Here is a 12,574-nt window from a genome sequence, read left to right as displayed (position 1 = left end):
ACCTTATTCGGTGTGGAGTGGCCGGAGCTGGCACTGTGCTTGGAGGGAGCGGGGCTACAGGGGATCTGGTAAGGGTCGGGTAATGGTCGTCCCTCCACCTCGGCCAGCATGCACTCCTGGTACAGGCCAGACTTGAGGAACCTGGAGTAGCTGTCAAACTTCATCAGGTTGAAGATCTACAGAAAACAATAGGGAGAGAAAATGATCTTGTCTTGTGAAGGGTCACAAATGGTTATGACAGGTGTTATGACATATGTCATAACAGCTATGATTCGGTCACGTTTGTAACATTGTAAAGGCCTGAGAGTGTGTGTGTGTGTGGGGGGGGGGGGGGGTATGCTAGTTTGTGTTTGGTCCTGAAGCACAATAGCCCTTTTGGAAACAGGCAGATGGTTGAAATAAACGACACTGGGCATAAAACATTTTGTACTGGAGTAAAGCAGTAAAAGAACATTCACACATAGCACTGAATCATAACAATGCTCCAGCAGCACAGCCCTGTAGTTGACACTGTGCTGCTCCTAGCTGTGTATGTGTGTGTGTGTGTGTGTGTGTGTGTGTGTGTGTGTGTGTGTGTGTGTGTGTGTGTGTGTTCTTGGTTTTACTATCTTTGTTGGAACCGTAAAACAAGGAAATTTCAGACAAGTGGGAACATTTTGCTGGCCCACTCAAGGAAAAGGGCTATTTTAGGCTTGGGTTAGGAGTTAATGTTAGGGTATAAATATAGTAGGCAGTTGGTCCTCTCACCTGTAACTGCTGAGCCTTGAACATGTTTGGACATGGGGAGGTAAGGACGTCATCAGCCAGTTGGGCCTGACTGTCGATGTTGACCGGCGTGGTAGCCTTACTGGACAGGAAGCTGTTGTAAATCTCCCCCGCCCTCTGGGATAACTGGGGAGGAGAGGAAGAGGTTTTATAAACACACACAACCATGACATAACCCATTGATATAAAGGGGAATGGTTTTTAACTTTAAGCCATGATCAACCATCACAACGGAGGGATTTTTCTATCCAGTCCATGACATCTAAAACCTATATGGACTTCTGAACTAGACTAGATAAGAAAGTATAGTTTGGTCTTGGTGTTGAGTAAGGGGAATAAGCTTACCTGCTTTTTGTCTGTTGCAGGTACCTGACTGAAGTATTCACAGGCCTGCCAGAACAAGATATTCTCCTCACTGAATTCCTTTTTGAGGAATTCCTGTGGAGACACAAGCCACAGCTTTATCACACTTGCAATTAGCCTGGAAAATGTTCTGGTTGTGTTGATTGGCTATATAGTTAACTATTGCTTCTATTCAACAGAAGATAGTGTTTTCATGTCTAATTAGCTTCGTATTGATGTAATCCAACAGGATGGACAATCAGAGAGTTAACTGTAACATTTCAGTTGTTGATTAGCTGTAAAGCGTACTGCTAATTCTATCCCACAGAACACGTTTGGATGCCTGAGGTAGATGAGTATTGATTTCAGATAACAAATTGAGAATGAGAGAGATAAATAACTGTTCATTTCGTTGAATCTCAGATCACATAACTAAACTAAAACTCCCAGTGAACTAAAATGTGTTCTTTACTGTACGTACTGAGAAGTAGCAGACGCCAATGGGGTCCTGGAGCAGGCGCTCGAAGCAGGCAGCCCAGCTGGCCACCCGGCGCTCTGACAGCCTCTTGTGGCTGCCGGCGCCGGGCAGACTGCTGTTGCTGTTCAGACTGCTCTGGCTGCAGCAGCCCTGGAGCTGCACACCACCACCATAGTCTGAAGAGAGAAAAGGGGTAGAAATGGTTAGGATGTGTACTTAACTCACTAAAAGAGGCAATAATAAATCCTCTCCTGAAAAAGCCAAACCTTGACCCGGAACATTTGACCCGGAACAATCTAAATCGGCCTATATCAAATTTCCCATTCCTCTCGTTAAAAAAAAAGAGCTATAGCTCAGCAACTCACTGCCTTCCTGAAGACGAATTCCTCAAGGTTCTGTTTTAGGACCACTATTGTTTTCACTATATACGCTACCTCTTGGTCATTCGGAAACACAATGTCAACTTCTATGCAGATGGCACACAGCCAGCTGTACATTTTAATGAAACACGGTGAAGCCCCGAAATTGCCTATCCTGGAAGCCTGTTTCAGACATAAGGAAGTGGATAGCGGAAAATGTTTTGCTTTTAAACACGGACAAAACAGAGATGCTAGTTCTAGGTCCCAAGAAACAAAGAGACCTGCTGCTTTTGTCACTTCAAGATTAGACTACTGCAATGCTCTACTCTCCGGCTATCCGGCTATAGCACTAAATAAACTTCAGCTAGTGCTAAATACGGCTGCTAGAATCTTGTCTAGAAGCAGAAAATTCAATCATATTACTACAGTGCTAGCCTCTGGCTTCCTGATTTTAAGGTTTTACTACTAACCTACAAAGCATTACAGGGACTTGCTACTGCCTATGTCTCTGATTTGGTCCTGCCGTACATATGCTACGGTCACAAGAAATAGGCCTCCTTATTGTTCCTAGAATATCTAAGCAAACAGCTGGAGGAAGGGCCTTCTCCTATAGAGCTCCATTTTTATGGAATGGTCTGTCAATCCATTTGAGTGATGTAATCTTTAGGTCTTTGTTGCTAAGGTGAACGGCAAGGCACTGGAGTGACGAAACACACTTGCTGTCTCTGCCTGGCCGACTCCTCTCTCTCTCTCTCCACCGGGATTCTCTGCCTCTGATTGTATTACAGGGGCTGAGTCATTGGCTTGCTAGTGCTCTCCCATGCTGTCCCTAGGAGGGGTGGCTCTCTCCGGGGATTTCGTCGGACGGGGCCACAGTACCCCCCCCAGCCACAGTATCTATGCTGCAATAGTCTATGTGCGGGAGGGCTAGGGTCAGTTTGTCCTATCTGGTATAATTCTCCTGTCTTATCTGGTGTCCTGTGTGATCTTTAGTATGCTCCCCGTAATTCTCCTATCTCTCTCTTTCCCCTCCCGGAGGACCTGAGACCTCGGACCTGCCTGACGACTCTTGGCTGTCCCCATCCCCAGTCCACCTGGTTGTGCTGCTGATCCAGTTTCTGCTGTTCAGCCTGAGACTATGGAACCCTGACCTGTTCAACGGACGTGCTACTTTCTCCCGGACCTGCTGTTTCGACCTTCTCCCTCCCTCTCACACCTGATGTCTCAACCTATGAATGCTCGGCTATGAAAAGCCAACTGACATTGACTCCTGAGGTGCTGACCTGTTGCACCCTCTATAACCACTGTGATAATTATTTGACCCTGCTGGTCATCTATGAACGTTTGAACAACTTGAAGAACAATCTGGACTTAATTGCTATGAACTCGTATAATCTCCACCGGGCACAGCCAGAAGAGGACTGGCCACCCCTCTGAAACTGGTTCCTCTTTAGGTTTCCTCCTAGGTTCCTGCCTTTCTATGGAGTTATTCCTAGCCACCACGCTTCCACATCTGCATCGCTTGCTGTTTGGGGTTTTAGGCTGGGTTTCTGTATAAGCACTTTGTGACATCTGCTGATGTAAAAGAGCTTCATAAATACATTTGATTGATTGATTGGTTAGGGGAAAAGGGGTTAGTGACAGTGACTGCTCTGACAACAACAGCCCTTATAGTGCTGCAAACCACCACCATTATATTGCACCCTGCCACCATCGTCTACAGCAGAGGTAATTCAGGGACACACACGGGAGGACATGATCACTATACTCTAAAAGACGGGAGACGAGGCTATTACTCTAGATCTTTACAAACACCCAAAAGAAGGGAATAGCTTCGGAGCTGTGGAATCTAGACAACTAGGCCGAGTACTTCTAAGGACTCACAGTTAGTACTTGCTATCATGGCACCAGATGGCAATTTCATGGCTGTAAGTCCCACCAATCAGAGAAAGCACAAAAGCAAAAACACAAAAGGAAGACTGCAGGGTATGTTACCAAAATGCCTTTGAATGGTCAATGTCAGACAAGACAAGTGTTCACGATCTGCCAAGGCTAACAACATTGAGGAATTTGAATAGCCTCTGTTGGGAGTTCTCTGAAAACACTACACTGAGAATAATCTAAGATTAATCCATAGCCTCCAGCACCAAGGTATCTAAGCATGCAGAAGCACAGGAGGAATTACAAATAGATGTGGTTTCAATTGAGGTTTATCAAGCAACGTTTCTTAATGCTATTGCAAATATTACATGACACCTTGGACACCAAATCATGACTGTTCGTGACTGACTACTTTACAATTCTGTGAGTAATGTCACGGCATGCAGTCTAACTATAGCATCTCATGCCTTTGTTAGCCAATTCACCCAGCTGAATCAGTACATGTGCCAACAGAGGCATAAAACAAGCTGATTTTACAGATCATTACATCTAAAGACGCAAGAGTTGTATTCCATTTTCTATCGCGGCAATCAATTTGTCCCAGACACTTGTTTATATTTTTATTTCAACTCTGCCAATTGACCTCGGTGACATTATATTTGGTTTGGAGTTGACAAGATATTTGGTTTGGAGTTAGCTGTATTAGATTCGGGTGTTGGGAATATTGTGTTTGCCAGCAGAGAGAAAATATGGGGCCTGTGTTGCTTTGTTAATGAGATGGTTTTCAGGGTAAATAGCATAGGGTGTCTGAACCAAAACCTCAGAAAATACGGTAAGCAGCGGCAACGCCGAAGCTCCATTGACCGTGGCGTTCAGCAAACATTATTAAACGTCTGTGAAATGGGGAACAGACAGCAAACACCAAAGCCCAAACCCTAAAACCCCTGCACAAGCGCCTTTTGTTAGTTGTAAATAAATAGGTTGACATCATATTCTGTGTGCTTGTTTTATTCAATAACTTCCGAATTGCGTGTGATGGAAAGTGTAATAAAAAAGAAACCGGAAACCGAGAAAGTCGCATTCTAAACAAATGCACACAAAAGTGACCATTATTGTTCTACAAAAGGGTCTACACTCTTGGAAAAAAGGTGCTATCTAGAACCAAAATTGGTTATTTGGCTGTCCTCAAAGGATAACCACTCTCAGTTCCAGGTAGAACCCTCTTGGGTTGCATGTAGAACCCTTTCCACATGGAACCCAAAAGAGTTCTACCTGGAACTAAGAGCCGCAGAACCCTTCTTGAAATCCTTTTTTTGTAAGAGTGTATGGCGGGACAAAATGTCCCATTTGGTCCAGGGCTTGTTTAGGAACTCTTAGTTGAACTCAATTTAAAACTAATTTGGTCAGTTAGTTACAGCTATTACATACAGCTGCAAGCAACACATCTATTTGCTGTGTTTTGATATCACAGATAAAGTAGCTAAATGTCAGAATGGGTGTAATGAAAAGAAAAGATAAATGTACTCACCAGCATCTGAGGAAGCAGTCGACTGAAAGAGAACAAAGAGAGACATGAATGAGAAGCTGCCCTCATGTCCTCCTCCTGCTCTGAGGCAAGGAACAACTGGAGCCTGAGAAACAGTGTCTCTCCAGACATCCCACCAGTGTGTGTGTGTGTGTGTGTGTGTGTGTGTGTGTGTGTGTGTGTGTGTGTGTGTGTGTGTGTGTGTGTGTGTGTGTGTGTGTGTGTGTGTGTGTGTGTGTGTGTGTGTGTGTGTGTGTGTGTGTGTGTGTGTGTGTGCGTGTGTGCGTGCGTGTGTGTGCGTGTGTGTGTGTGTGTGTGTTACTGCAAGGGGAGGGCCCCTGTCCTCTAATCAGGGGCCATTAATGTAGGGATGTGGGTGGACCAAGGGCCTCTGCACACACAGCTGTTCACACCCCAAGATCGGGGCCCGCCCCTCACCACACACATTCACCACCTACGACTCACAAGTCTTGAACACACTAGAACATACTCAGAGAAAGAACAAGAGACACACACAGACAAACACACACACACTCTTTTTCACACACACAGTCACAAAGATCAAGAAGTAGCACAATCCCTCTAGCTGGAGTCATGATCAGATCAGAAGTCATTATGAGGAGCCACTTAGAGGCCGTTGCTTGCAGTAATGGGCCACTTTTCTCATGCTAATTCAGGGGCTGAGTGGGCTATAAAGGTCTATACAAGGCTATAGGTCACAGAGTGAAGAGTCATTCCAACAAGCATCTTCAGGAAAGACTCAACAATTGCATTTCACCAAAGTGTTGGTATTTGGCTGGCATATTTATTAGCGTGATGCTCTCACACAACCAATGCCTGACTTGATTTTATATATTCACATGGCAAACAGAATTAGAAGACATTGCTGGAAGGAGAATGTCAGAAAGCCAGCTATTGCTGTTAACATCAGTTTAGATAGAAAATAAAGATTTAGAGCAAAACAATTACAATATTTTTACATGCCGCAAAGGAAATGAGTGGAGCATCATTCTTTCCAAGAACACTCTTTAAATCAGTGTGTTGGAGGATTCATTAAGAAAGAGAGACTGATGCCCGATGAGCATTCGAGAAGCCACTTCAAATTGTGAATGTGCTGGGATATGTCTAGACAGGGCACTTCCAGCAAGGCAAATGCTTGAGATAATTCAAGCACTGATTTTGGATTTCAATGGATTTCAACAATATTGTGGAATATAAATCAGATCTAGAGACTTGAAAGTTGAAATTGAAGAGATTTGAAAGTTGTCATCCCCATAACATAAGAATCTCGATACACTCGCAATAACATCTGCAAACCATGTGTATGTGACCAATGACATTTGATTTGAAATTCATTCAAAATATTTGTATGCATAGGCCTAATTAGCAATGTTTGAAGTTAAAGGAGTGCATAATAAGATATCCTTTCTTTGTGGATCTACTATTGGCCACAGCTGGGAGTCATGTATGCATCTAAAATAACATTAATCAATGACTTAAGGAATATGACCAGACATATTTTGTACCTGCCCATTCCCAGTCAGTCAGTGGCTGGCTAATGTTGTTTGACCATGTTGGGGTAAGGATCACTGTCATTTGCACCCATTGTGGTCCATTCTATTATGGGAGTGATGGTGACCACATGTAAATGTCGCATCAGTGTTTTCCCCCTCTCACAGAGGTGAAGAGAGTGTAGTCCCAAGAACCACAACATCTGGTCTTCACTCAACAACCACAAGGCTGCTGAACCAACCCCATACTGTCACATGGAATGACACTGGAGAGACGAAGCAGGTACGGCGAGTCCAACATTTAATATAGAACGGACATGGAACAGGAACAGCGTCAGCAAACGAGTAATACAGACAAAGAACAATCCATGCAGCAGCAGGGAACAGAGCAAGGGAACTGACAAATATAGGGGAGGAAATAAACAGGTGGTGAATGAGTCCAGGTGAGTGCAATATTGCGGATGCGCATGATGAGAGAAGGCAGGTGTGTGTAGTAGATGGCAGGAGTGCGTGATGCAGGGCAGCTTGGCGCCCTCAAACGCCGGGTGGGAGGGGCGGGAGTGGGAGCAGACGTGACAGATACAGCCTGGGCCTCTTCTGTGGTGGCTAGACCACATATAGTCAGGAGTCAAAGAGAGAGAAGACGAAGAGGTCAATAGAAAATGGAGGAAGAAAATGTAGAGAGCACCTGCTCAAAACGACTGTTGCTTCAGTAGTAGCAGCAGCTCTTGCACCTAAACCCCCACCCTAAATACACAGTAGTCTCCAGAAATCATTCTAAACTAGACCGCCATCATCTATGACATATGTCTTGGCGTGTTTGAACTCGTAAAAAGTCCCTACTGAAACCATGAAATTATACAGGGGAGTCACTAGAGTCGTAGCCTGTACAGACCTAGTAGTAGTTTGAGATTGGTGTTCAAAGAGTTGAGATGTCAGCCATATCCTGTTCTCGAGGATAACAACTCCCTTCCCAAACAATCTTTCACTCATGACGACTCATAGGAGAGCATGTCACAGTCAATCTCATCATGACACACTGCGGATGTTAGCCAACCTAATACATGCCCTTCTAAATTACTATGTGTCATATGAGAACTATTTCTGATGAATGAAAACATCAGGTCACGTCACAAGTCACGTCAGGTTGCCTTTAACATCATGAAGGCTAAAGTTTTCGCCACACCTATTAAAGTTGTTACAGCTCTGTTGATTAATGAAACGGAGTGTGTGTGTGTGTGTGTGTGTGTGTGTGTGTGTGGGTGTGTGTGTGTGTGTTTAGCAGCCTACAAGGGTTAATGAGACCACACATACACCTCGGTGTGTTTTCCAGCTCGTTATTGCTTCCACAGCAATACAGCCCTGTGAAGAGATCAAGTGAAGGCTGGCCACTTCTGTTGTCTCAACTGCTCTGCTCTCTTCCTCTGTTCACACCTCCAGTGACGCCCCGCAGACAAGCTCTATCCATGGGTGGCACTAGGCAGGACAAGCCTTGAGCATAATATCATTAGGAGCCAACAAAGGTCTTACAAAATAGACAAAGCTATGTTTCTAGCTACAATCCAGGCTTTAGTGATCCAACCCCAGCAGGTCCTAATCCACTATTTGGAAAAGACATGTTATGATGTTTTCATATAGCCTAGGTGCTGGTAGAGAGCTCCAGGGGGCACAGATTATACAGGGATATCTCAAAAGTAATGTAGGCAATATTGGATAGTGCAATCCATTGAAGCATGACAAAGAAGACATAAAGACAAAGTGATGAGCAAGACAGCCATGGGGGATGTAAAGAACATATCAGGTGCGACAACGTACAAGCCAATCAGGTTAAGAGAAAGAAAAAAACTACTTTTCCAATGTAAGTATTAACATACAGTATGGTGGGCACAAGCTATGCATACATTTCCAACACTGATGAGGCTTTGTCCTTAAACACCACACATTCAAATCACATCACACGTCTTGACTTGTTTAGGCATATGCTCGTGTCCCTAGAACCGTGTTAAGAGAGATGAACTCTGTCGATCACACCAGTAGAGCCAGAGAGAGAAATGCCTTCACAGCCTTCACAGTTCCTCTCCCAAATCATAACTGTGGAAAGTAATGACTAAAGCAGCTGAGTACTTCACCACCACCAGACAAAAGAGTGAAACTGTCCTATAAAGTTGTCAGAAGTTTACTTACAGTGTTGAAATACCAGGTTTTCTTGAAGGAGAGTCTCTTTTTGAGACTCATTATTCTCAGAGTCTGGTGTATGCTAACAGGCAGGCAGATGTGTGTATGAGCGCATACCTGAACACTCCCCACCCAAATGCTGCCACCATGTCTGTACAAGTCAGAGCGAGCCGGGGAAATGTGACGAGGTACCAGACAGGGGAAGCTCTGTTCCCCTATACTCCTGTGCTTTTTTTACCGTGGCAATCCACACGAGCAATACAGTACAGCCTCTGCCACCATAGGGCGTTAGGGATTCAGATGAAATGACCCCCCCCCCCCCCCCTTCCTTTGTTTCCAGACACAGTATTCTATATTCATTGCTTCGTAAAGGCTGGAGTCACTGCTAAATTGAAACCAGATGAATGTTCAATCAGATTTAGTATTTATTAAAATCCTTACATTTCTGCTCCAGTTTATTTATCCTCATCAGGTTGCACCAGTCAGCTATTTGTCCCACCATAGCTATCAACTACAACTTCAAAATCAATGGACAATTGCTATAACCAAGAAAACAATGTATGATTTCATGAAAATAATCATGTCAACTATTTGACTGGTTCTACTAGAAGGAAAATATGTTTGCAAACCTTTGTCATTAGAGTCGGACTGAGTCGCATTTCTGCTGCTTTTTGGCAATCTCTGGGATCTGTCTGCAGATTGCTTTGGACCCACTCTATTTTCCTTAACATGGGTGGCCCATTCTGAGGGTTTCCCATAGCTAATGGACAAGCCTGATTGCATTTAATTCCTCTCTAAACACCCGTTGCCTCATGACCTGAAAGTGCAGTGTAATCGTGCTTTCACATGCAGTACTTCTTAACATGCAAGATTTTAGGGTGGATTCTATCCTGTCCTAGTGCTTTCAAACATGATCTATTATGGTCTACGCATTTTACTATTGTATTAGGATCCCCATTAGCTGCTGCTGATGCAGCTACTCTTCCTGCGAGTCTATTCACGTTTATCAGTCAGGGTCTGTTTCAAAAGAGTGAGAGCGAGAGAAGAGGGAAGAGAGAGATGGTGTGTATAATAATAAATAACATCTGACAAGCTGTAATTAGAATCTGGTGAAAATAGACAAAATTAGTCAGACCCTGATGAATAATCAGAATAAAAACAGCCCTCCTGACCTCTTGACTCTCACATTTTGGGGTAGACAGTTCAGGGTTGGTCAATTTATCTCTGAGAATGTGTACAACTTCACACAAAACAAACAAGCAGTAACCAATCAATATGTTTTGGTTTCACGTAAAGCATCTCTTTAGATCTGCTCCTCATCCAACTGTCATGCTTACCAGTCTACCTTGCTGAATTAACTGGCTGTAAGAAGAAAGCCTTGCAGAAAATAGCCACACTTGATTACTGACATTTCCCAAAATGCCTTAGTCTGTCCCAACCATTGTCTTTTGGGTCCCTGGGCTTCTAATCATTAAACTGAAGGCATTTTATTATGAGACTCCAAAAGTGGACTTAATGACACTGAGCCAACATTCCCCACAACCAGAGCCAAATCAATTACTCAAATATTTCCTTTCCTCCCTATATCCTCCCTGTATTCCTATGCAAAAAACGAACACTCCAATGTCAACGAGACCCAGGCAGCACTGGTCGAGTTCTAAACAAATCAATCTCAAATTGAAGAAGACAACTAATCTCTGCCTGCTATCTCATGGCAGACAACAAACTATGCCTCCAGAAAATAATTACAAGAGAAAGCCTTGGAAGCCACTTCCTTTTGAGGGAGGGAGGGCAAGAACGCAGCGACTGATAAGATGGAAGAGACATTTCTTCCCCAACCGAGTGAGGAGAAGAGAGAGAAGAGAGACTCCTCTGGCGATATGCAACCAACTGAAGAAACCCCCAGACAGAGAGACAGCCTTGTGTTGTGTTCTTTAGAGATTATGACTTGTGTCCAAAAATGTTATTGGCGCGACAAAGCCACTGTAGGTCTGATACACCCTGTGTATCATCAGCTCAGATGTGATGATGAGCTCATGCACAATGGTTAGATGACTGGCACCACAATGGTGGAACCAGCTATCCCGATGCTAGGACAGCAGAGTCCCTGCCCATCTTCCGAAAAACTTCTAAAACAACAACTCTTCAAAGAGTATCTTAAATAAGTCTGTCTTTAAAAAAAAGACAAAGAAAAAATTGCAATTGTGCTTTCCTACTAGCACCGACTTTTTACGATTGTGATACGTGGTTGTCTCACCTAGCTATCTTAAGATGAATGCATGAAGGGCCTTTTACTGTCATTTAAGATCTTTCTAAATTTGTATGTAAACGGCAACCATTGTCCCCCTGAGCTGGTGTGTGTGGATGACGTGTGTGTGTGTATGTGTGTATGTGTGTGTGTGTGTGTGTGTGTGTGTGTGTGTGTGTGTGTGTGTGTGTGTGTGTGTGTGTGTGTACACAGTGGAGGTCGACGGATTAATTGGAATGGCCGATTAATTAGGGCCGATTTTAAGTTTTCAAAACAATCGGAAGTCGATATTTTTGGACACCGATTTGGCAGATTTTTTAAATATATATTTTTTAACACCTTTATTTAACTAGGCAAGTCAGTTAAGAACACATTCCCATTTTCAATGATGGCCTAAGAATGGTGGGTTAACTGCCTTGTTCAGGGGCAGAACAACAGATTTTTACCTTGTCAGCTCGAGGATTCAATCTTGAAACCTTAACTAGTCCAATGCTCTAACCACCTGCTTTACATTGCACTCCACGAGGAGCCTGCCTCTTACGCGAATGCAGTAAGAAGCCAAGGTAAGTTGCTAGCTAGCATTAAACATATCTTATACAAAACAATCAATCAATCAATCATAATCACTAGTTAACTACACATGGTTGAAGATATTACTAGTTTATCTAGTGTGTCCAGCGTTGCATATAATCGATGCGGTGCGCATTCGCAAAAAAGGACTGTCGTTGCTCCAACGTGTACTTAACCATAAACGTCAATGCCTTTCTTAAAATCAATACACAAGTATATATTTTTAAACCTGCATATTTAGTTAATGTTGCCTGCTAACATGAATTTCTTTTAACTAGGGAAAATGTGTCACTTCTCTTGCAACAGAGTCAGGGTATATGCAGCAGTTTGGGCCGCCTTGCTCATTGCGAAATGTGTGAATACTATTTCTTCCAAACAAAGACAGCCAACTTCGCCAAACGGGGGATGATTTAACAAAAGCGCATTTGCGAAAAAAGCACAATCGTTGCACAACTGTCCCTAACCATAAACATCAATGCCTTTCTTAAAATCAATACACAGAAGTATATATTTTTAAACCTGCATATTTAGCTAAAAGAAATCCAGGTTAGCAGGCAATATTAACCAGGTGAAATTGTGTCAATTCTCTTGCGCTCATTGCACGCAGAGTCAGGGTATATGCAACAGTTTGGGCCGCTTGGCTCGTTGCGAACTATTTTGCCATAATTTTACATAATTATGACATAACATTGAAGGTTGTGCAATGTAACAGAAATATTT

The 12,574-nt window shown here is 43.4% G+C and overlaps 1 protein-coding gene across 1 annotated transcript in view; it reads right to left on the bottom strand.

Annotated features, from left to right (window-relative positions):
• The window catches only part of LOC135510649 (regulator of G-protein signaling 12-like), a 68,220-nt gene that overhangs the window by 26,460 nt on the left and 29,186 nt on the right, over positions 1–12,574 (bottom strand). Inside the window, 5 exon segments of the mRNA XM_064931737.1 lie at positions 3–176; positions 748–891; positions 1,111–1,203; positions 1,589–1,761; positions 5,354–5,375. Coding sequence (XP_064787809.1) covers positions 3–176; positions 748–891; positions 1,111–1,203; positions 1,589–1,761; positions 5,354–5,375 — 606 coding nt within the window.

This window comes from Oncorhynchus masou, chromosome 23 (assembly GCF_036934945.1).
Source record: "Oncorhynchus masou masou isolate Uvic2021 chromosome 23, UVic_Omas_1.1, whole genome shotgun sequence".
NCBI classification, from domain to species: Eukaryota; Metazoa; Chordata; class Actinopteri; order Salmoniformes; family Salmonidae; genus Oncorhynchus; species Oncorhynchus masou.
Note: the sequence above shows the minus strand (reverse complement) of the source record. Positions and strands in the feature narration are given on the sequence as shown.